The sequence below is a fragment of the Zootoca vivipara genome, chromosome 3, assembly GCF_963506605.1.
Source record: "Zootoca vivipara chromosome 3, rZooViv1.1, whole genome shotgun sequence".
NCBI lineage: Eukaryota > Metazoa > Chordata > Lepidosauria > Squamata > Lacertidae > Zootoca > Zootoca vivipara.
Window position 1 is genome coordinate 41048667 of NC_083278.1, and position 26083 is coordinate 41074749.

At 41.7% G+C, this 26083-nt stretch overlaps 1 protein-coding gene and 1 long non-coding RNA gene across 2 annotated transcripts in view; one reads left to right on the forward strand and one right to left on the reverse strand.

The window, feature by feature from the left end:
* The window catches only part of GABRR1 (gamma-aminobutyric acid type A receptor subunit rho1), a 30954-nt gene extending 12382 nt beyond the window's left edge, over nt 1-18572 (reverse strand). Inside the window, exons 1-2 of the mRNA XM_035109407.1 lie at nt 18451-18572; nt 2572-2625 (exon numbers count right to left, since the gene is read on the reverse strand). Of these exons, the coding sequence (XP_034965298.1) occupies nt 2572-2625; nt 18451-18572 (176 nt within the window). The remainder of the gene's footprint in view (nt 1-2571; nt 2626-18450) is intronic.
* Nucleotides 84-15423, forward strand: LOC118082260 (uncharacterized). The gene is made up of 3 exons (XR_004692224.2): nt 84-846; nt 3877-3965; nt 14640-15423. It is a non-coding gene; the product is annotated as an uncharacterized LOC118082260 (long non-coding RNA).
* Nucleotides 18573-26083: the final 7511 nt, after the last annotated feature.

Here is a 26083-nt window from a genome sequence, read left to right on the forward strand (position 1 = left end):
GATAACCTCACCAAATTCATTGGCAGTTCAATCCTTTGCCTGTTTTCTCATAAGTAAGTTCCCCGGTGTTCAATGGAACCTCCTCTCAAAAAAGAGCATATAAGATTACAGACTGAAAGGCATGAGGAGATGAAATGACATTTGACATGTCACTTCATCTCCTTCAGCTCTGCTCAAGTAACTGGACCCACCAACAATCATGGACCAGTGGGGGAGCTATGCAAAACCTTTGAAAAATAACTCCATATGATCTGGTGTATTTTTAGACAGCTAGCTGTGACAGGAGTGCTAAAGCACGTTTCAGATTCTTCAGTCCCTAGTGAACAAACACAACATTGTGTAACGTATAGCACACTATCTAATGTATCTTTATTGTAATTGCTAAGTAAATAGGAAACAGGGGCAGGGCCAGGAAGCACTGAGAAGTCAATTGTAAGCAAGTCTAAGATAGTTTTGTGACAGGCATTAAAGAAACAATGCTGAAAAGCCGACTGGCTGCAGCCCAAAAGCAAAGTGGCAAGTTGGGAACCCAGCCAGGCCGGAAGCAGGTTTGCAGAGAAAAGGCTTCCATACCTGCTCCAGATATCTTAGGAAAGGCAAAGAGAGCCTTAAAGAGGGGAGGGTGAAAGCACAGAAGCCGTTACTTCAGAACAGTCACCTCAGCGCCTTAGGCCCACTTCCACACACACAGCCCACAAGCCAAATATAGCCCATAGCATTGTAGGGAAGCCCACTGGAGATGTGGCAAAGCAGTTCTTCCTGTCTGTCTGGGCTTGTCAAATCAGGAAGCTGCCAAGAATGCGACAGGTCTCATACAAGGCTGATTTGCAGGCTGCATTTAGCTGGGTGAGTTTAAAGTTGTGCTAGTTATGCTTGGGAAGCAAATTTGGTTGCACAGTCTAGGCTGTCTGAGCTGGATGTGTGCCTGGTTTATCTTGAAAGCAGGGCTGAGGTAATTTGCTGCTTAGGCCCACAGCTTTGATTTCAAGTTTGCAGCATGCTGGTTACTTGATCTGTTGACAGTGGCTTGGTAGTGGTACTTGAGCCTAAATACTTTTGCTCCAATGTAACCATTTGAAATAGACTTGAGACTGTAATAAAAAAATTAAGGTCTTACATACCCGTATATTCTGGCGTATAAGACGACTGGGCGTATAAGACGATCCCCAACATTTCCAGTTAAAATATAGAGTTTGGGATATACTTGCTGTATAAGAAATACGACCCGGCGTATAAGACGACCCCCGACTTTTGAGAAGATTTTCCTGGGTTAAAGAGTAGTCTTATACGCAGGAATATACAGTATATAAAAATGTTCATAAATGTACCAAGCAAACACGTACATAGAGGTGTGGGCCTCTGGAGCGGCACAGGAGGACAGTCCTGAAACCATTTTTGCTCCCAGGCTGACTAGGTGTTTCTCTGCAGGGAGAGAGGGGGTGAACCTTCTGTTGTCTCAGGAATGAAGTGATTACCATCTCAAAGGAATGGCCAGACTACCAGAAAAGGCAATCAGATAAGGCATTATCAGACAACCTGGCAGACAGGAAAAACAACAACATTCAAATTTCTGTTGTAGATTGCCTTTTCTGTGATGTAGGTATGATATATCTGGGGGGTGGTCTTGGGCTACACCCCTTCTGTATGATGTATGGAGGGGTGGTCTTGAGCTCCAGGGCAGGGAATTTCAAAATGTCTACATAAGGGCAGGCACACCTTTGTTCTGGGTCCTTCTCCTTTCTCCTGCCGGTGAGGGGAGCACCCTGTTGCAACAGTTCAATAAAGATCAGGATTACTAGCTGCTTTGCTTCTCAATATTCTCTGGTTGGCCTCTGTTATTTTCTCCTACTGATGGAGAACTGACAAAGGACTTTATAAGGGCTCTTGTATACCCCATATGGGAATAAGGGCAGATTTTGTTTACAACAAGACCAAGAGCGCTGCTGGCTAGCCGCTTGTTTTCACCATTGCCAGTATTACCCAGCAGAATGGGAGGAAGAGGTAGCATCTTCCATTGGCTTTCATGCCCCTGGATTTAATTTTGTATAGGAAGCTGCTTTGTACTGAATCAGATCACTGGTCCACATATCTCAATATCTTCTAACTGCCTCCTCTGTGGGTATGTGTGTTGGCTGATGTATAGCTAGCGGCATCCAGCAGCTTTGTGTGGATCTCTCCCCTTTCTGAGACTCTTGTACCATGTTTACAACAACCTCCTTAGCCCAGGTTATTATACTTAGTTATTAGTAGTGCATAGTTTATGAGCACCAGCATCTTCTAACTTCATGTATATAGTGTGAATAATTGTCTTGTGACTTGAAGGCACTAAAACACTTCATGTTGAACTGTGTGGCAAATAGTTTTCCTCACTGTCAAGTCTGAAATAGCTGACAATGGAAAAGGACCAAGATCTTGAAGCTCTGCTGTGTTTCTCTGCTACTTACACTGGCATGGGTGTGATCTGAAAACTTTATCAGTACAGTACTGACTTCTGCTGAGGGTAGGGGTGGTTACAAAGGAGAAAAGGCATAGGAAAGAACGTTGGCCTCTTCCATTTTTAGTAGAACATACCTGCCTTGCTTGTGTGATTCTCCATGTGTTTCTCTTCTCTGTCTTTGAGGCCGACTATGAACAAAAACCAAAACAGATAAGTTGCATATGTTCACAATCTTCTAGAAAGTTACATTGATATCTTCCTAGTCCAAATCACATATTTCATCCTTGACACACTATATTGACACTCGAGATTAACTTTTCCTTTTTTCCTTTTTATGAATATGCATTTTATTATCATAAGCACTAAATACAAAATTCCCAATATTAAATTAATTTGTCTATAAATACAGAAATGTTATATAAATATTGGATACATACTGTACAAAGACATTCAACATTATTCAATATAAGACAACCCAATGTTTTATTTTAATTCATAAAATAATCTTAGTTCTAAAAAGATATTACTTTAGCCAGCCATATTTAATGTGCAACTAGACCTCAAATATATTTAAATCTATGTCTGCTTCGATAAACTATATGCATTTGTTGCCTCCTGCATCTTTACATTCCAATATGATATAAACAAGCCTCACATTTCAATGAATCATCTTGCTGTTGGCCTTCCCTAATCCTTATTATATTTGTAAATTTGAGCATTTGAACCATATCTCAGAACTTGGTTAGCCAATTTTCTATTTCTTGAGGAAGGCTGTTCATAAACTGAAGCGTTCATAAACTGAAGCAAACTTTCCCATTGAAAGTAATGGAAAGTGGATTAATCTGTTCCAGACGGTCCACGGAGTACTTAAACTGAAACGTTCATAAACTGAAGCGAACTTTCCCATTGAAAGTAATGGAAAGTGGATTAATCCGTTCCAGACGGGTCCGCGGAGTACTCAACCTGAAGCGTACTTAACCCGAAGCATGGGTGTAATTGGTTCCGAAAGTCTGTTCATAAACTGAAGCGTTCATAAACTGAAGCGAACTTTCCCATTGAAAGTAATGGAAAGTGAATTAATCCATTCCAGATGGGTCCGTGGTGTTCGTAAACCAAAAATTCGTAAACCAAGGTGTTCATAAACCGAGGGATGATCCACACCTTACATTTAATGCACATCAAACAGCACATAACTTTACCCAAAGAAACATAGAAACCACAATTTGTTAAGGATTCTGGGAATTGTACTCCTGTGAGGTGGGAACTACAGTTCCCAGGACTCTTTGGGGGAAAGTCATGTGCTTTAAAGTCAGGGTGACATAAGAAGGTGAAGGATAATGCAACTTCCTTGATGTATCCAAACAATACCGGTATTATTGTATTAGAGGATCTTGATGCAGTCCGTATTCCACAGTTTCGCTTATTTCCATTACTATTAGGTGCCAATATGATCTGCTCTATGAAGATGACCAGAGAATATGGAAAATTTGATAGATTGACACCTCCAGCATAAGCTACCAATATTGGGGTAAGTTCTATTTAATCTTTTTTGAGGGGGAATCTCACTCCAAAAAAAGTTTTTAACTTGCAGTGTGAAACTTAGATGATTGGCCTGCAGAAGAGGGGAAAGTGAAGTATCAGAGGCAGGAGGTTGTAAAATTACACAGAACCCCTGGGTAATGCTCATGGAACAAAGGATAAACATCTGCTGTGAAGTCAAGTTCTCATAGCCTTTAGCCTACTCAGTGTTTGAATCCTGTGGGGATGGGAGACATTTTCTAATTCCCTCCACCCCAGTCACTGTTTTTAGAAGGCTATAGGAGCATTTTTTTTCTGGCTAAAATGGATGGATTTTTATAAGGGTTTTAAATAGAGGGTATTATTAAGAACCCATTGCCTTTCTCCCCATAATTTGAGCTCTGCAGAACATGAGACAATAACATTGTGAGTGAACTGATATTAACACTTTAGTAGCAACAACAACAGCAGTGCCAATAATAAAAAAGTATTTATACCCCGCCCATCTGGCTGGGTTCCCCCAGCCACTCTGGGCGGCTTCCAACAAAACATTAAAATACAGATATCCATCAAACATTAAAAGCTTCCCTAAACAGGGCTGCCTTAATATGCCTTCTAAAGGTCTGGTAATTGTTGTTCTCTTTGACCTCTGGTGGAAGGGCATTCCACAGACTGGGTGCCACTACTGAGAAGGCCCTTTGCCTGGTTCCCTTTAACTTGGCTTCTCGTAGCGAGGGAACTGCCAGAAGGCCCTCGGCGCTGGACCTCAGTGTCCGGGTAGAACGATGGGGGTGGAGACGCTCCTTCAGGTATACTGGACCAAGGCCATTTAGGGCCGTTTAAAATAATTGTTCAGACATTTTAAGCCACATTTTAAAACAATTTGATTATCTTCCAGGTAGACTAAAACACCAAATGGCTCAGGTTTTTCTCAGGTTAATCTCCATGGTTCAGGTGCAGCCTAACAATGTCATAAGACCCTGCCCAATAGGAGGCGTTCTCTGTTTCCACACAAGCCAAATGCATTTCAGAATGTGTCACAAAATGCAAGACAGCTTTTAACTGCTCCACTGAAAGGCACTTTCAAAACACCAAAAGAACAATGTACCAACAATATGAAGATGACAGTGTGGGTGCACTGACCAAAAACATGTGTCTGCAGAAGACAGTGAATACACTTTATGGCCATGTGTGCATACACACTCAGAGTTGTTGAAAGTGACGTACTCAGAGTGGTGTAACATCCCGTCCAGGCTACATTACCCTGACAACACGGAACCAACCTATTTGTGCCACAGTGGCTGAAGTAGGCTCTGTTGAGCCAGGTGCTGCCATCAAAATCTGGTGAATTCAAGAGACTTCCTGGAGTCAAAGATGCACAGTGCATTCTGGGGAAATATATGACCCAGAGACACACTTCAGGTCATTCAATGTACTCTGGCAGTTGCCGACTTCTTTCAGGTTGGGCCCCTTCTAAAAGAAGATCTTCTAAATTAGCACACTTGTGGGGGGCAAAGCAAGCAAAGTAAGCTTTTGAACATGTAAAATCCAGGCTTAATGAATGAAAAATGATGCATCATGTTAGCAGACTCATTTGCTAATCTCTCCTTTTGCCTCTGCCAATTCAGGTGCACTTTGCATTGTCTTATGTAAGCACAGATACACACTAACAAAGGAAATTCATTATCAAAAAAGCTTTTGGTAATAATAGAAAGCAACTAAAAGCATTGGAAAAAGCAGGAGAAGGCTAGTCTATATTCTTAGGAAATTTGATGAGCTAATGCGTGAAATTTGGCTAGCAAAATGGACTCAGAAAGCAGGCAGGTGTTGGGGCATGAACTTTTAAAATCCCCGCCCCTTACAATTAACTGTGCAGAATGTTATAATAATCACAAAACAAGATTTTTAAAATGTTAAAGCCACTTTGTTATCCAAAACTAACAAAGCATTATTATCCCTCATCAAGAAACACATACTGAAACATGTTTACAACATGCTATTTCTGCAACTTATAAGAATTGTTTTACTATTTCTGCTTTAAGTTCTGTAACATATTTTTATATCATCCCGTTTTTGTAAACCATTCCATGACTATTTTTGGTGGAGGGCGATACTGTATAGAAATCTCTTAATAATAATAAATTCACAGATACACACATACTTTGTCTGCACACATGTCTCTACACTGTAGAGCCTACAGCAGTGGTGGCCAACCTGGCCCTCCAGCTGTTTTTGGACTATAACTCCCATCATCCCTAGCTAACAGGACCAGTGGTCAAGGATGATGGGAATTATAGTCCCAAAACAGCTGGAGGGCCAAGTTTGGCCACCACTGGCCTATAGGATTGTAAGACTCTGGAAGCCAAGCATCATTCAATGCCAATTCCTTTACTGAACCAGGCTCTTCATTGCCAAACATTTGTTCAACCCATCTAATCCAGATTAATAGTGTACCATAAAAAGAAAACAAAAAGGTTCAAAGTGTAATGTGCCAACTGATGCCTTGGAGGTGAAGGGAGGTCAGTAGAACAAATATAGATGACTCAAGCAAGTAAACTAAGCTGCAGGGGAACTGAAAACCTTCCAAATGCAGCAGTAAGATAAACTAAAACAAGCATTATCTCTTGACTCCTGATACCCTTGGACAGGGTACCCACTTGGACAGCCCACTGACATTAAAAAAATGTCCTGGACAGCATACAACAACAAGCTGTATTTTAAATTTCCCACAATGTCCAGAAGCAAATGCTACATTGCTTGCTCTTGGGCATTGTGGGACATTTAAAACCATGACTCACAGCTGACTGCCATTGCCACCAGCAGGTCAGCTTGTGGCTGGAGGAGGTGGGGAACCCATGTAGGAGGGGTTTCACAGAAAGCACTTTCCTACGGGTTCTCAAACCTGGAATTGATCCTGGATTGTCCTTATTGACACCATTATTGGGTGGGATTCAATCACAGCTTGGCAAATTCAGGTTGTACTCTTGTGCAACAAACACAACCTGTCCCTCAGCAGATTTTTTTTTGCAAGAAGGAAAGTGACAGGAAGATGTGCTGGAAAGTGTGGTAGAACATTTGCTTCATGCAAACAAATTGGAATAAATGCTCAAGACACAGGCAACATCTAACCTCTCTGAAAAGTTGTGAGAACTAATCAGGATAAATGCCCAATCCACAAATCCCCTGGAACAAAACCCTGAGTGCAAATGTAGCAACTCAGAACAGAAAAGCAAAACTGTGCACCTAGTGAGCTGTCATAGTATCAAAATACTCTGTAGAGGAATTAATAATTTTACTACCTGGTTGTTTACAATGTGAGGGGAAGGAACCAGTGCAGTCATGCTAAAATGGAACTCTAAACTGCTTCCTCATACGTTTTTCCTTCGTTTTGCTCTCCCTGCTATTCTCTGCACTAGAAAGAAACTGAATTCTTTGATCATTCTACATTTATTAGACGATAAAATGTCTAATTCCCAGGAACAAAACTGAAAGAGAAAACAAAAACAGGAAGACAATGCCTGAGTGGTTAGAAGTCTGTGTGCAAGATGTTTCACTTCACATTGGAGATGGAGGCTCACATACTTAACACTTCTCCAGATAAACAAATTGAAATAAAATTGTCATTGCACACAGAAATCCTGCGCCTCGATGTCACATCTGCACTATACATTTAAAGCAGTATCATGCCACATTAAATAGTCACTGCTTCCCCCAAGGAATCCTGGGGTGTGTAGTTTGTTAAGGGTGTTGAGAGTTGATAGGAGACCCTCACAGAACTACAAAAGTTCCCTGGAAATAGGATTGGATTGTTAGTCCACCCAGGGAATTTGTTACAAAGTGCAGAAGTTCCTAATTTTCATCAGGGCTGCAGTGTATGGAGAGGGGAGTTTTAACCAGTTCCTAAGAAGCTATGATCCTGTTTAAAATTCCTTCCCCTGCCCCAGCCCCAGTGTGCAGGTTGGGCGGGCAATTAGCTTTAGAAAAAGTGTCAAAGAGGGGCTTAGCAGCAGCTTAACACCTACCAATGGTGCCTGTTGAACCTGTGACCAAGCTGAATGCAATTCTGCAGTCACATTTTGGCCTGCCAGGTGCCTTAAAACTACCTTTCACAGGCTTCCCCTCCCCTCCCCCGCACATCCCAGTATGCCTGTTATTATAATAGCTCTGCACCCACCGTGTCTGAGTAGTGTTGGAGGGTTAGTGTTCTCATCTCTTATCTGAGTCTATTCCAACTCCTCACTCATCCTGACTAGCAAATTAATTTTTTGTCTGTTTTCCAATCAGCCGCTAATATAACTAATTCCCAGAAAGGGAAATCTGGATCAGAGTCTGGGTGTGGGGTCACACCTACACCACACATTGAAAGCACATTTAAAACATAATGTTTCTCCCAATTATCTTGAGAACTGTAGTTTACCCTAACAAAGCTACAGTTCCCAGCACCTGTAACAAACTACAGTTCCCAGGATCCTTTAGGAGGAAGCCATGTATAGCATGAATATGACCAAAAAGTTAGGAGGTTTGCTGTGAGCTCTAGCCCTGATCCAAAAACCCACAAAATTTGTTTGATTTGTACAAAGAAACAGGCGCTCAGGAGCTCCAACCATGAAACTCCCATGTCCTATCTAGTTTAGCTTTCATACTCGTTCTTCAGGAAGCACAATAGTGAGTTCTGCAGAAAGCAGTAGCATAAAAACCCTCCCTGAGTTTCTTAGACATAGTAAGCTTTGTTCTGTTATGCCTAAACAGGGAATGCAAACACAAGTAAGGGGCGTGGCAGGGGCGCACATACTAGCCCTGCCCCCAACATGCTTTCCCCATGCATGTTGAGTGTAAAGGTATGAAGGGTATTTTTCACACATGTTCACACGAAGATGCTTAGAAGTCTCTGTGTGATTAGGACCCCTGCTCAATATGGGAAGGTCAGACAGGAACATTGGGGGCAGGGGCTACTTGTGTTTATATGCACAGTTCAGGCATAATGTTTTGAGCTAGCTTTTTAGTTATTATGGGGTTTGCATCTTGTATTTTGCTCATCTGACAAGAGGGTAGTTTGTGACTTATTTAAACAAAGACTGACCATTGTGAACTCATCATGGATTAGTGGAGCCTAGAGAAGAGATGTACTGAAAGAAGGATTTCTTAACTGATCTTGATTTCTCCTCACATAACAGTAAAATCAGGTTGCACAATTAAGAAATTGGACTCTCTCTTTTTGTAAGGAAAGTGACAGGAGAGTGCACTGGAGACTGTAGGATAACAATTCATTGATGTGACATCATATAATAGCGTATTTGCAAATTAATCAGAATGAATGCTGAATGAATTCATTCCAGAATGAATGTTGGTGTGTATAACCTCCCTGCAAACTTTGTGCAAAGTAATCAAGATGAATGCTTAATGAACAAATTGCCTGGAAGCAGCCAAAGAAACAAAGAGAAGTAAATAGGATACTAGTTTAGCACCTCAAGTCTAAGGATCAACTTAAGTTGTCATGATACAGTACTTGTGCCCAATGGCTGTGAGGCCAGGTCTATCCGGTAAGATATGTGGGAGCAGTAGACCTGGTGTCTGGCAGAAGTAAGGCCAGATCTATCCATTAATCTTGAGCTATTGCAGATGACGTGGAAAAGGTTGACATGCCAGAAGCAAAAGGCAAACCAGATTGGTACAATGTATTTGCATGTACAGCTATCCCACCAAGGGCTGAGGGGTCAGCTGCGGTGCCCAGCCTTTGGTTTGTTCTCTAGAGCCATTATGAAGCAACAATCTGCCCCCATGCACTTGGCAGAACACCACTATGTTGAGCTTTTGCTCAATACATTACTTATGAAACAGGACCATTGCAATACTGTAGTGAAACAAGTGGCATCATATTGCATATTCCAACATGGGGAACCTGAGGGGATTTCTAGATGGGGCAAGGTTTCTATTGTAAAAGGATAGTTCTGCTATTGCAAACCGCTAGTTGGTAACATTCCTTCCTTCCTTCCTTCCTTCCTTCCTTCCTTCCTTCCTTCCTTCCTTCCTTCCTTCCTTCCTTCCTTCCTTCCTTCCTTTTTTTACAGTACTGTATTTGGGTTTTTCTGGAATGGGCAAATCTGGTAGGTGTTGGGGGGATATAGGATGCCATTTTGATGCTAAAAATATCATGTAGATGCTGTAAAAAAAAGTGTGTGCAACGTGTGCCTACCCCTCAATAAACGCCCATCTGGAAGCACCCTCAATCTTAGGTATACCAACCAATCAGAGAAAAACCTACGTTGTTGCTCATAGTCCAGTTGCAGGAAAGGTAAGGGGGATCAGCTTTTAAAAAAACCTGTTGTATTCTACGAGTGAACAGACAGCTTTACTGCTGGGGTTTGTTCATACACCTAGGGGGAAACGCTTCCATATTAGGTTATCCTCCCCAAAACCCAACCCACCAAAAACTGTTGGATTCCCTCTCCCCAGATTTCATCTGCGTTCTGCACAGTGCTTGAGAATGTTCTGCCCCCTGGGCATGAGCATAGCCAAGTAAATAAAATAAAGTAAATAAAAATACTTAACTAACTGACCAATCACATTGCAGACAGCTTAGTTCTGCCCTCCTCCCAACATAAAGCCTGTCCCCCTATAACATAAACCCTGGCTACGCCCATGCCTCAGGGCCCATCAAACTTTGAGAATTTTTGGTTTTAAGCACTGGCAATACTAGGCCTGCAAAGGTCTAAAGAGGGGGGTGAGAAGGGAAGGAAATGTCCACAATTCCAGGATTCTGTGTTACAAAAAATAGTTACTTAATAAAGTAAAAGTTACAGGCACTTTAAGAAACAATTGTTCTTAAATCCTGCTGCAATCATCACTTCCCTATTAGGGAGAATATATTTTTCAGTCTTCCAAAAGTGTAACTATGTTACAAATAGAACGTGAAGGTAATATTTTACTTTAATTAAATCATTACCTTAAAAGAAGTTATTGAATAATTTCCCACTGTTAATCAAAAATAATATTAGGGTTGCTCTTGAGGCCTTTTCTGAATTAACATAGGATAGCTGCACATGAAAAGGGAGCTGAAATTCTGAGGTGTGCTTCCATTTTGCACAAGGAACTGCACAATCTCTTGCAAGTTCTTTACAGTGACTGCAGGCCAAGCTTCTTTCCTCTGGATCCTATCCTGTGAGCATAACTTTCAGTTTTGCACACCACAATGAAAGTGTGCTGCAAAAGGTGCCTGATGAGTGAATAACTTCAAATAGCTCAGTCCAGCAATGCAAGATGTACAGCAGAGGAAGGCAAAAAGTAAGCCAAATCATACAATCTTATTGATTCTATTTTTTCATAATCTCTGGAAGCAACACAATATTGACAACTATCTTTCTGAATGACATAAAACTTTCCTCCCCCACCCATCCCAGTTCCGACAAAAGTAGATGGAAAAAATCCAATCAGAGAAAGAGAAAGAGAGAGAGAGAGAGAGAGAGAGAGAGAGAGAGAGAGAGAGAGAAAGAGAAAGAGAAAGAGAGTGTGTGTGTTGGTGGGAGGAAAGACAGATGGACAGGTCCTTTCAGTAGAGATGGAGAGATGCATTGGGTGAATTCAAGAAGCGGGAAGATGGTGACTGTGGAAATATGCTTAGGTTGTGCAAGTGGTAGAAAGAAGAAATTATCATCATCATCTTTGATTTCTCAGGGCAGTTTACATAGATGATAGTTAAAAACACAAAACAACAGGTACATTTAGAACAAGACTGAAACCCTAACAAGAGGACACTCATGGTAAAGACCCACTTGTCCAGCTGTGAAAGCCTGTTGGAACAAATGTCTTCAATTGTTTACAGAAAGTGCAGGAAGTGGGTGGTGGTAGCTTCTTGTATCTAAGCAGGAATTTCACCAAGTAAAAAATGTGGTACATAGTCTAGAGAGCAAGGATGGCAAAGCTGTGCCCTTCAGTTGTTATTGGGCTGCAGCTTCCATCATCCCTAACCATTTGCCATTCTGAGTGGGACTGGTGGGAGTTGGAGTCCAACAATAGAATCCAATAATGTGTTGAAGGCTGCAGGTTTCCATTCCTGGGCTGTATGAACAAGTAGTTTACCAAGTGCCATCTCCACAGAGAAAAAATCACAAGGGGAAGAAGGAGTTAATAATAAACTCAGGCTACAAAAAGTAAAAGGAAATGGGTATAACTTCTCCAGTCTTTTGTAGTGTATATTTCTATTATCTTCTTGGCACCTGTTGAAGACCTTCCTTTACCAACAATACTTTTAAGTGAAGATCATTTGAAATAAAAAAATAAAAATCCCAGTCTGTATCTGTGTTGGACTTGACATTCTTTTAAAGAAATGCTTTTATTGCGCATATTTTTTACTGTTGAATTGCTTTGGGGACATTCTATGAGAAGCAAATCATAAGGGAAATAATAACTATCAGCTGTTGAGCAAAGAGCTAAGGACAGGGAAGATTAGTAGGTGTGACTGCTGTTAGAAATGATGCAGTAGGAAAATGCAGAGCAGAAAGAAGGAAGATGATAAAATAAGAGAGGTAAAAATAGATTAAATCTGGGTCACAGTGGGATTCTAGTGGCAGCACATGAATGAAGTGGGGCTGCTCTGTGGCAGTGGGAGTCCCCCCCCTTCCACTTCACCTTCCTCCTCTTTGGCAGGCTTTCCAGCCTGTGCATGTAAAAGAATTTATTTCAGAACCCCTCTAGCCCTTCTTTAAGGCAAATCCCCATTCTTATCCCTATCCTAGCTTGAGCCAAGATTGTGTGCAGGAAGTTGCAATGGTGGAAAATTTTCATGACCACTGCAAAGCAGCCGCTGTTCCAGTTACACCTTAGATATCACACATTAACTGCTCTGCCTCACCCAGTCATCTATATAAGAAGTCCACCTGTAGGTGCAGTAAAAGAAGAAAATCTAGTGAAAAGGAGGCTCAGCTCCTGTTTGGCAATTCAGAAAGCTCTATTCAAATTGCAAAAAGGAGGAATTCAACTGTATACCACAAGGTTAGATTTGAGCAAATAAAGTGGATCAGGGTGTTCTGGCACAACAAATCCATCTTTACTTAAATGACTTTTTGCAGTTAGGCAAGTGACAAGGAAATGCAAAGTGTGGGATAGAAGACTGATCAACAGGGAGCCATATAACTATAGTGGCAAGCAAATCAGAATGAATGCTCATTGGCATATAGCCTCCCCACAAATCAGAACAAATGCTCGATAAAGACTGTACATGGTACAGTAGAATTTCCATGTAAGCTTTGTGCAAGCAGATCAGGATGTGCAAGCTCAATAAACATGTCATCTGGAGGAACTAAGGATCAGAATTTTTTTTATCTCTTATTGGCTGTGATGTCTGGGGTTGGTGGGTACTGGAGTCCAACAAGAACTGGAAGGGCAGAGGTTCCCCCCTCCTGAGACCCCCCAGTGGTGCGTGGGACACAATTTACAGAGCAGAAGAGGTGTTTGGGCAGTGGGTGCTGAACCACTTTGTGCCCCAACACAGCCTGTCTCCTGATGTCACTTTCCCATCAGCCAGGCATGGATAATGATACTGAACCTACAGGAGAGACAACACTGTTATTTAAGTGAGAGAGAAAAATAGTTTTACTTAAGCCAAGGGTCATTAGCCTTTGTAGGAACTTTGTTTAGTTATTTCACCACATCTATACCATTTGTACCAAAGTTATCCAAGGCCAAAAAAATCCTATACCCGGGGGTAAGTCCCATTGAACTTGGGGGAAGGGGCAATTGCTTCTGAGAAGGCAGTGCACACACAAGGAAAATAAGATATTTAAGGCCCTAGAAATATGCATTGCCTTATTTCTCAGTGCTGGGAACATACAAACTCCAACAAAATTGGGAACAGGGCAGATTAGGTTCCCATAGGAGCACAGGCAGAAGGATCAGCTTCAAGACTGAGCCCACAGTGGAGTCTGGAAGAAGCAGATCTAGCAGTAATCCTGAGCAAGTAGCAAGAGCAAGAGAATGACAAGCAAAGGCAGTGTAATTCAAAAGGTCAATAATAGTAACCAGGAAGTAATGGTGACCAGAGATATATATTTCAGGACCCTGGACAGGACCCTGAGATAAGACAACTCCAACAAGTGCTGTGTGGGAACTTGGCCCTGACTACCCTTCCCAGGACTCCTACTGGTTCAGCCCTCTGTCCTGGAGTCTGATACACTGCTGTCTCTCCATTCTTTTTAATTGAGCACACTACCTTTTGTGGCGAACGTTCTCAGTGGCATTTGAGGCCCTTAAGCTGGATAAGCTCCAATGAGCAGTAAGAACTGCAGAAAGGGTAATTGATGTTAGTTTGCCTCCAACAGAGACACTTTATGCCGCTTGAGTCAGGAAGAGAGCCGAGAGAATTGCTGTAGACCCTTCACATCCTGGTCATCACCTTTTTGATTTACTCCCATACGGACGTCAGCACAGGACTCTATATACAAAAACGTCTAGGCACAGGAATAGCTTTTTTCCTTGTGCCATCAAATTGTTAAATCTGTAGTTGTGGGCGGAAGGGAGGCCAGTTGGTGGTATGGGGTCTTTTCGCTGTGCTGTTGTATTGTGAGCAGAATAGTGTTTGTATGAGGTATGTTTTTTCTTTACATTGCAATGTAGCCGAAGCAAAATTCCAAGTATGGTTGATACTTGGCCAATAAATTTTCCTTTCCTTTTCTTTCCTTTCCTTTTCAAGGCAAGGATTCTGGCTTCATGATGGGGTCCAGCTTGGACGCTGCAGTGACTGGTGGTCCTAGCTCAGGGGTCTCCGGTCCAAGCATGTCTGATTCTGAAGGTCTCTGCTTACTGGACTTGCTCCAGCACCTGTGGGTTGTGCTACTGCCTCTTCTGACCCTCCAGTTTCATCCCCCCTCAAAATCAGTGTCCACGTTGGTGCTGGCAGTCTAGATGATGGTGGCAGGCACCTCTACACACTCAGGAACCTTGCCTTTGCAGGTTTCCTTACTGCATGGTGAGCTTCCTACTCATTTACACTTGTAAACATACACTTGTGTCAGATGTTGAAACAAATAGCCGTAAGTCAGAGACAACCTGTTGTTGAGGTACCTCCCTACCCCTACTTATAGGCCAACCTTATCCCCCTGCTGGCTTTATGTTGGCTTGGAATTGGTTTTAGTTGTTATCTCTATGCTGGATTTTCCTCTTTTGTTGTTGTTGCTGTTGTTGTTGTTGTTGTTGTTTGCTGGTATGGGCTAAACCTCTGGAGGGTACCAGGTTGGCAAAAGCTGTAAATAATAGTTGAATAGTTTTGGCATGTTCTCATGGGAACACTAGCTAGAATGGGACAATTTAAGTACATCAAATTAGAATTAATTGAAGAAAAGCATCCTTATGGTGGGGCTGTCAATGGAACTCATGGTTTTTCTAGAAACCAGAGGCAAAGTTTGAAAGAGCTGCAAAATAAAAATCTTTCGGGGCAAAATTATGTTGGGTGATGATGGTTTTTTAAATGTCACTATCCGAAAAGAAAAAGGCAAGGCCACAGTCACGATAGATTGTTGTCAGTATAATTTGTTTCAAACACAATATTGAAAGGAAACCAAAAGCAAAACTAGGAAGTATTGTACAGGCAGCTCCCATTTTGTGCACGTTCAATGCATGCACAATTGTGCATGCGCACACAGTGTTTGGCACAAGAAAAGAGGGAGGGTGGGACAGGCTTACGCACGATAACACTTGGAGGGCCACAGGTTTCCCATCCCTGCTCTAAGAAACTAAAAGTAGCTTTATTATATTAGGAATTGGAAAGTAGGCACCCTGTCTCCACCCATTACCTGATCCAGTTTGAACAATCCCTTTTCTAGGGTCTGTGAGGACTTTCCAAAAGCATTGTCCTGATTTCAGTACATCAGGTATCAATATCAGCACCACATTGGGTCCTGCCCCCCCGCCCACTCCAACAAAACATTCCCATTTCATGAAGGAATGCTTCTTATTATCAGTAAAAACAGCCTCTCCGCTGGAAGCCAGATCCTGATCTACCCTTAGTCTTTATGCATCATATTATGATGTACATATTTGGTTGATGATTTACAAATCTAATATATAAGATTCTCATCTCTCTGCTTTCCTTATTTGTTTTCTTGCTCTGTAGTGTTACTAGACAACCTACCGGTATCTGTAATTTTTGATGTGCTCTTAGGTCCAGTTTGCCCAGTCTCCTGCAGAGCATGGGAGAAAGCACAAGCTGTCACCTCCTGTGTCTAGTTTCTCTGCCCAGACTATATCAGGTGTATGTCATTCCAATATGCAACCAGTGAATAGAATCTTTCAGAACTCCTGCTGGAATAAACACAGGGCACCTGATGAGTCCTTTATGTCTTGCCAATTGGCTGTTGGGCCAACAATTACTGCTTTCTTTCACAGTCTTCTGTAGCTTTCCATTTCTTTTCTGTGCTCCCACATCCCATAGAAAACAATTTGAAATGGAAATTAGTGTGATTGAGATCGATGTCAGCTGCAGCATACACAAAAGTATGGTTTTTGGAAGGCATGAACCAGATCAGGCAATTTAAGCATCAATATATCCTCGAACATTTTACAGGAGAACATAAGGACAGTGATTTATGTCCTTGAAGGCCTGTCCTAGGCCAAGTGGTGATGGTGTATGTGTTTGAAAAGCAAATAATAAGCAAATTATAACTAAATTATAACTAAATTGTGACACACACCCTTTTCACATCATAGATCACTGCCTGACAGTGCAATATTAAACCTGTCTACCCAGAGGTAAGTGCTGTTGAATTCAATGAGGCTACTTCCAGGTAAGCAGCATTAGAGCTGCACCCTAAGTGTCTTTGCCACACATGCTTCTGAAGGTTTTGTTCCACTTGCTTACATTGTATTAATCTATTTGGCAGTAAAAACTAGCAAAGGTCACTTTTCTTTAGTATGTGTGGCAATTTATCAATTTAATCATTCAACTGTGACTGGTATCTCCTTTACCTATTTTGATACCAGCCCTGAAAGCATTTCATAGGCTTGGATCCTAATATAATTTATGGGAGTTAATAGAAGAAAAGTTATTCCCCTGTGTAGGCCCCTGAAAAGCCTCATCCTTCCACTGCGAGATGATGGCTATGGCCTGCCCCCAAGGTCAGAGGTGTTAATGCTTCTGAGTATCAGTTTCTAGAAACCACAGGAGGTGAGAGTGCTCTCCTGCTCAGACCTTGCTTGCCAGTTTCCCACAGGCATCTGGTTGGCCACTGTGACAACAGGATGCTGGACTAGATGGGCCATTGGCCTGAAACAGCAACCTCTTCATGTTCAAGAGGTTGCTACAGGAGGGTGCTTGACCCTGACATCAGGCAGAGGTCTTCATATAAGTCAATTCCCTCTACCCCAAAACCCCCAAGCCCACCCCACACTGTTTAGGTTCTGCCCTCCTGGCCTTCTGGAGAGGATTTCCATGGGGGTGCAGAGGGGACTTTCCTTCCACAAACTTCCTTGAATTAACTTACCTTGGGATATAAACTATTAACACAAATACTGTACTGATACTGCAGTAATAGTTTTGAAACTGAACCTCTTGGCCTTCCTAAATCAGTGGAGTTATATTGCTTTAAAATGTTAGATTCTCCCCACCACCAACACGCTCAACTCTATTAATTACAATCATTTTCACAGCTTATGCTAAAATAAGATGTAAAACTGGTTTTTAAAAATTAAGAGACTTATGGCTATCTTACTTAGCATATGTCTTAGATAACAGTTTTTGTAATGAAAACTACAATGTCATAGTCTCTGATCTAATCTGTAAAATGTTGAACTGGGCAACTGGCAGTTAATATTAGAAATATTAGAAATACTGAACAGATAAAAATATATGGACCATCAGTATCCCTTCTGATCTCCAACAATTGTATGTTTTCTCCTTATTATATCAGCCCAAGAAAAATAATGCATCTTCATTGTAGAAATAAGCAGATCAGGAATGTAGGGGGAATTTTATAACTCTTCCTATTTTTCCACAACAGTTTGCCATTTGATTTGACTTATTTCCCCTTCAAAACACTTATACAATATAAGTAATTATAATGGCCATATACATATACATAGAAAGTTGAATGCATGACGGTCAAAGATACACATCTTTATGTGTTGGATATGTATTCAAAATTTGAAACTGAAAAACATTGGAATCTGTCTGTAAATTTCTTGTAATATCTATATCTAGTCACAGTCCTTCAGTAACATCAATACATTGATTAAAATATTGATTAATAAATGCCAGTTAAACTCCTCCTGCTACTCTTCCCTAAAGCTAGAAAGCCATAGTAAATTGAATTTTTCATTTGTTCACCTGGTATGTTGAGTTGTAAAAATGCAAAACACTAAATGAAAAGGGAGCAACACAAAGCATTAAAAGCAAAGAACAGAAGATCTCTTGTACAAATGTGAGGCAGCTAGTTTGACCCATTAAGGCCATTTTCTTCATCTGAAATACTGCATCATTTCTTGCCTTGCAGATTGACAATTCAACTCACCTGCCTTTCTTGTAGACTTCGTGAATTTCTTTCCCTTGCCAGTGAGCTCTGCATTCTGTGGACAAAACCCATGCCCAAAACAGCAAGAAAACGCTAAACTGCATTTTATGAACAGTCAACATGATATCCTCTGGTCTTATGTCCAGAAATAGTCCACAAAAGAAGAAGAAAACCAAAATGAAGATCCTTTTTCTCCTTTTAAGACATTATCAGTCTGTTCATTATTGAAAGGATGTTTACTCATACGAAAAATCATCCCACAGTATTTAATCTGGACAGTGGGGAAAGCAATTTCCACTAAACCTATAAATCCCTCTACGTCAGATGGCAGGGATTTTCAAACAGTGTAGAATTCATGGATCTGCACAGAACAATTATTCTTTTTCGCTTGAAACAGGCTATTGTACAAATTGGTTTAAAGTGAAGCATTTCAGGTATTTTAGAAAATGATATTTGTCATTCCCCTCTTGGAAAGCCAGGATTGTCCGGCTGTTCAAAGGCTGTCTAGCATAGCAGTTTAAACAGAAAGGAGGGTAACAGGAGCACCTGTTCAGATGTCTTTGTGTACCAGCACTGATTTTAACAAGCAGCCATTCTGAGGTGCATCATATACCAGGACTTCATTCTCACTGCTTTACTCTATGCATGAAAGATACTATTTTAATCTGGTAGCACTCCGTCCTTGTTGTGTATAGAGATGCCATTATTGATGTGCTTCAAGGAACGTGCAGGGCTTGTGGCTTATGCTTTATTGCTGACTGTGTGCCAGGGTGCCTGGATATAGGAAGCATCCAATTATAAGGTGATAAAGATCTGCACAGAGTGAATTTCAAATCATCTCCAGAGCTGGATATTTATAAGCTAATCGTTGCTTATTATTCTCATCTCAACAAAGTAGACTAGTAAATCTAATAGGAAAAGAAAGTGATAAAGAGTTTCCACAAGTTTGGGTAGTATTGTTGCCAGTATTTGGCATTTCATGAAAAGGGTATGAATTCTAACAAAGGATTTAGAAAACTCAGCATAATTTGGATGTGGATTCCTTCCCTACTGTCAGTGCCTCCCATTCACTTGCCTCTCTCCGTTTGAGCCCAATTTGTGCATTGTCCAGGGGTAATAGGCATGGCAAGAAGATGGTGCTGCTGCATTTCCCTGTTCCTGCTGCTGCTCACTTTGCTAAAGGGCACAAGTGAACAGACAATAACAGTAAGGAGGAGCATCAGCGGAACCAGTGGCATCCAGGGGTTGGGAGTGGGCCTCCTTCTAGGGTGTGAACCTTGGCCCATGCCCAACAATGCTGACCTCTGATGCTAACCCAAAGATAGCTGCACCTGTTGTTCCCTTCCCAATAACTCACAGAGAATTCCAAACCCCGGAGATGGAATATGCAGTGGAGGGGAGATCAGCATCCTAAACCTTACTGGTTGCATTTGCCATGGTGGAAAGGGTGTTTGCAGCAACTCCAGACTGTCACAGTTGAAGGGCCCAGGTCAGTAGCAGCTTGCCTTCGAGGTGCCAGATTTTGGAAAGACTTTAAAGGGCCAACAATATCATATTAGTATTGCAAAGGCTGACACGTTGTGTTATCAGAGAAACTGAGCCCCAAGCATCACATTTTGCATGGTCTTACGAATACAAACAACTATGCAGCAATGTAATTTGACTTCATTACACGCCTTTTTTCTCTTTTGTTGTTGTTGCTTGCATTTATAGCCTACACTTTTCTCTAAGGAACCCAAGGTGGCATACATGGTTATTCCTTCTTCCTTTAATCCCCACAACAACCCTGTAAGGTAGGTTCAGCTGAGAGGCAGTGACTGACCCAAGGTTACCTAATAAGCTTCATAGTTGAGTGGGGCTTTGAACCCTGGTCTTCCAGATCCTAGTCCAACACTCAAACCGAACTGGTTCTCCACATGTCATTAACAAGAACAATTGATTGCACCTCGACACAATATAATAAGATATGGAGTGTTTAGCCCTACCATCAGATAACAGGTGACAGTTACCCAAGAGGCAGACAACGTTTCATCTATTTATTTCTGATATTTATTTTAAAAAAAATAAAATCTAGGTATTTGTGCAATAGTTCCGTGGATCAGTCATCCATTTTCATGGTGGTTTCTGAATGAACACAACAATCTGATTACTGATATCACAGCCAGTCTTTCACCTTGGCTTTGGTATCATTGTCTCAATTGATGATATTGAATTTCCATAAAAAATTCCTTCAGTAGCACCTTAAAGACCAACTAAGTTTATATTTTGGTATGAGCTTTCGTGTGCATGCACACTTCTTCAGATACACTAGAAACAGAAGTGTCAGACCCTATATATATAGAGGGTGGTGGGGGTGGGTGGGAATGGGAGATGGGCTGATGGGAGTGGTAAACCTGTAGATGGGTGTTAATGGCTGCTGATGGCTGCAATTAGTCCTGGGCTGAGGTGCTAAAGAAAGCTTGATCATGCATAATGAGATAAGAATCCGATATCTCTATTCATCCCAGGTGCTTCCATGGTTTTAAGCTTGGTAATGATTTCCAATTCAGCAACTTCCCTTTCCAGTCTGTTCCTGAAATTTCTCTGTAATAAAACAGCTGCTTTGAGATCTTGTATAGAATGTCCTGGGAGATTGAAGTGTTCTCCTACTGGTTTTTCAGTCTTATGGTTCCTGATGTCAGATTTATGTCCATTTATCCTTTGGCGTAGGGTTTGGCCTGTTTGTCCAGATAAATGGACATAAATCTGACATCAGGAACCATAAGACCGAAAAACCAGTAGGAGAACACTTCAATCTCCCAGGACATTCTATACAAGATCTCAAAGCAGCTGTTTTATTACAGAGAAATTTCAGGAACAGACTGGAAAGGGAAGTTGCTGAATTGGAAATCATTACCAAGCTTAAAACCATGGAAGCACCTGGGATGAATAGAGATATCGGATTCTTATCTCATTATGCATGATCAAGCTTTCTTTAGCACCTCAGCCCAGGACTAATTGCAGCCATCAGCAGCCATTAACACCCATCTACAGGTTTACCACTCCCATCAGCCCATCTCCCATTCCCACCCACCCCCACCACCCTCTGTATATATATAGGGTCTGACACTTCTGTTTCTAGTGTATCTGAAGAAGTGTGCATGCACACGAAAGCTCATACCAAAATATAAACTTAGTTGGTCTTTAAGGTGCTACTGAAGGAATTTTTTTATTTTGCTTCGACTCAGACCAACACGGCTACCTACCTGTAGTTGAATTTCCAGGTACTGCTGCTGCATCTGATGACTGTTCCACCAATATGCAGATGGCACCCAACTCTATCTCTGTTCCATCTGGACCAGGAGAGGCAATTGAGGTGATAGACTGGTCCCCAGAGGCACTGATGGACTGGATGTGGGCCAATAAATCATAGCTGCCAAGTTATCCCTTTTTTTAAGGGAAATTCCATTATGCTGAATAGGCTTCCTCGCGAGAAAAGGGAAAACTTGGCAGCTATGCAATAAATTGAAGCTGAATCCTGAAAAGACAGAGGTGTCATGTGTCCCAAGTTCTTGAGTCCAGGAAGTGGGGAGATGTCCTGCCCTGGGTGGGCTTGCACTTACCTGTAAGGAACAGGTTCACAGCCCCGGGATGCTCAAGGGTTCAACCTTAACTGGAGGCTTCTGTGTATGTGTATGTATGTGCATATGATGTTTCAAATGGCTTTGGGATGCCTCGTGGAAAGTGATTCATAAATGAAATGAAAAAATATGATAGCAGTGAATAAGATTATACATGATGTGGGTAAAGAGAAAGAGAGATTTTCTCCCACTCCTGACATAATACTATAACTTATGGACATACAATGAGCTGAATGGGAGATTCAGGACAGATAAAAGAAAGAACTTTTTCACAAAGTTCATAGGTAAACAATCAAATTTGCTCCAAGAAGAAATAGTGGGACTTGAATAGTTTTTAAAGGGATTTATACAAATTCATGAACGGAAAGACTGCTAGTTATGATGACATTGTTCTATCTTATGTTATAAAGTGTGCAGCCTGCAATTCTTGCATGAATTCTGGAGTGCTTCCAGGTTTCATGCCGAGTGTCAGGTTTGCCTGTGAGAATTGCAGGCTTGTGTGCAAACTGCACACTTCTTAACACTCCAGTGTTGGAGGCAGTATACCTCTGAATACCAGTCTCTGTGAAGTACAGATGGAGAGAGTGCTGTTGTGCTCAGGTCCTGTTTGCAAGCTTCCCATAGGCATCTGGTTGACCAACGGGATGCTGGACTAGATGGGCCTATGGTCTGATCCAGCAGGGCTCTTCTTATGTTCTCATGACAAGCTGGCTCACTCAGCAAGGCATGAGACTCAGGGTCGTGGGCTCGATCCCCACGTTGGGCAAAAAGATTCCCATATTGCAGGGGATTGGACTAAATGACCCTCATGGTTCCTTCCAACTCGACAATTCTCTGAGTCGCTCCCTTGTTTTCTTTCTTGCATAGATTGTTAATTCCCTCAGCTTTTTAGACATGTACTATGTTGCTCTGTCGACCACAAGTTAGCAATTTGAAGAGCAGTTTAGATATAAAATAAGTCATTAAGGTCTTGAGACAGACCTCATGCAGGCAGGAAGAGAAAGAGGTACTCTGTAGGCACTGGCAAAAGTGCAGTTGAACCCCATTGGGGCCTGGATTTTCTGAAAAGTGTGGAGAAGCCAGAGGATCAGGTCCTATGGGTGTGGAGGGAGTATTCTCAGCTTTGTGGTTTTATGCCAGGAAATGGGAGTGATAGTATTATTTTTAACATCTCACTTAGAGCAGTCAAGTGTCCAAGGCTGGCTTTCTTCTGTTGTGTAGGAATGGGGAAGCATCACAGGTTCAGATCACCAACCCAATATGCTGCAGCCTTCTGAACAAGCTGCAAGTGAGAGAGAAGCCGGGTAGTAAGCCCTCCTAAGAGGGAATTACATTGAGTCTTGTAATCTTAAAGGCATGCATGGCTGGTGTGTGCTTGGCATGGAATATTCCTCTTCCCTCCTGCCTTTATTTTATACATACTGTAAAAGCAGGAACTTCCATACATACAACCATAACAGAAGGGGAAGGAAATCCAATGTCAAGTACCTCTTATACCATAAGAATCACAACCGGATTGTTATAAATTTCACAATGAAAATGCTTCTACTACCTGAACATCTATTTCGGTCCCACAGTACTAAGCCCCCAAGCTGGGTACCTCCTGGAGGGAAAACCCTCATAAGGCTCTATCTCCTTTCCCTGAAAGGGACAATATATTTTAACATATCACTGTTGAAATAGTCCACATTTTACATGTTGCTATTCCTCCATTTCTATACTCCAGGAAAATTTAATTGGAATCAGCAGTCTCTATATTCATTCTATTTGTGCCTTATTACCTATGTCAGGGATGGGGAATCTCTTACTCATCACAGGTTGCTTTTGGACACCTATTTGCATCATCCCTGATGCACTAGCTGAGGTGGTTGGGAGTTGGAGTCCAGCAACCTCCAGAGGGCCACAGATTCCCCACCTCTGTGCTAGGACTTCCATATATCTCTGTAATAATACCGTACAGTAGTACAGTTTGTTTGTTTGTTTGTTTGTTTGTTTGTTTGTTTGTTTGTTTGATACAGTAGTACAGTGATAAAACTCTTTCCTGTTATATTTCGCATCACTATCTGGTTCTAATTAATCTAAGTTGCTGGGGGAGAAAAATGGCATTATCGGCTCCACATCTTGAGTGAAATGCCATGGGATGCTCAGGTGAAAAACGATACATGTTTTACAGCCCTAGAAATAAATAAATTCAGTAAAATAACCAGCAGATGGCATTTTTGTAGAAAGAAAATAGTTGAGAGTCTTAACCTAGGATAAGAATATGAAGCAAGCTATCTTTTTGAAAATGCAGTGGTATTATCTCGTTCTGTACTCAACCTTAGCTCCCAGCCCTGGACAAAATAATATTATAGGGACAAAAGCTTACAAGGTCAGGAACAATCAAAGTGCTTGAAATGAGGGATGCTATAACAGAACTGATTCATTTGTTGTCCCACGTGGAAATAATTTCCACATCCCCAGCCTGTCTGATACAGTTTTACCATATTTGTGTGGTCATGGGTTTGGTTTGTTTGTTTTTTTACTGCTGACATCTGCTCTTCATTTAACCCCCCCCCCACACACACACACGTTATTTGGAGAGGGGTGCCATAATGATATCTGCACAGCTGCAAGCAGATTCAAAACCATTGTTGGCTGTTTCAGGGGCTTTCCAAAACTAAATGGGGATAGTCAGAGGCTACATTAAAATAGAGTGAAACCAGGGGTATCTCTCAATACGTATATGAATGGTTGGAGCAGTTTATCTTCTCTTATAATTCTCCCAGCAGTTTTTATAGGAGAAAATAAAATGCCACAACACTCATGACCCCAGGTCTCCTGAAACCAGAGCAAAAATAAAAACAGAGGCAGAATATAGTTCATGTGCATCTAAGCCTGTGTAAATCCCTAAATGGATTGTATACTGTATAAAGAAAGGGGAATAAGCAAGGCAGAATGCAGTCAAGAAGCAGAAATCTCAAATGCTGCTCCTGAAAATTGGCCACATGCCAACATGAGCTAATGCGGCCGGATGTTGCTCAGATCTGCTCTGTTTAAAAGAACAACAGCATTCAAACCAAGATACTTCATTTACATCTCCACACAAAACACTGACAACATTGCCCTTGCACTGCAGCTGTTGTCCATCTTGCTTTTGTCACTGTAACCTTTTGCACCCTCACAAATATTTAGTTGGGTTTATTTGCACCCTCACAAAAAACAGCAGGCCCTCTGTTTTCTCCCTTATGTTACTCCCTCACACTCCCCTCCCTTCATCCTTTCCCTCTCAATTTCACTTTTGTCTCTCAACTCCCACAGACCCTGTTCTGCACCTCAATACCCAAACTCCCTTTTCTCTTCTGTCCCTTATGTCAACCCTGTTTCATTCATTCTCTCCCCCCTCCCTCCAATAAGGACCACCCCTTCCAGAATGCTCCATCTCCCCCTTAAGATGCTTCATTCGTTCTGTCTCTTACCAGCTCTCCCATTCTCTCACACCCTTTCTACTGTAAATCTCTCAACTCCAGGCTGCTCTTTCTCACCAACAGCTTTCCTTTTCATGCCATCTGCCAGTTCTTCAGTTTCTTGTCTTCTATCAGACTGTGCTAGGAACTCTCCACTTGCGCAATAAACTCCAGGAATTACTCTCTGAAGGAGCCTGGCAAGTGAATGTACGGTAACTGTACTGGCTAATACGAGTCCTTGCTATGTTGGGAGATGTGTTCAAGGTGACACCCAAGGCTGGCATCAAGAGTGCTGTCAAATCTGAGCTTTTGGAAGTCCCCCACCCTGCTTTCTAGTTTTCTCTGAATAAATTTTCCTTCATGAGTCTAAGTTCTCAACTTCAGCCTCAGAAAGTGCTTCCTCTGATCATTCACATGGGATATGATAACAGGCCACTGATACAATATGGTTGTTGTTGTTGTTTAGTTGTTTAGTCGTGTTCGACTCTTCGTGACCCCATGGACCATAGCACGCCAGGCACTCCTGTCTTCCACAGCCTCCCGCAGTTTGGTCAAACTCATGTTCGT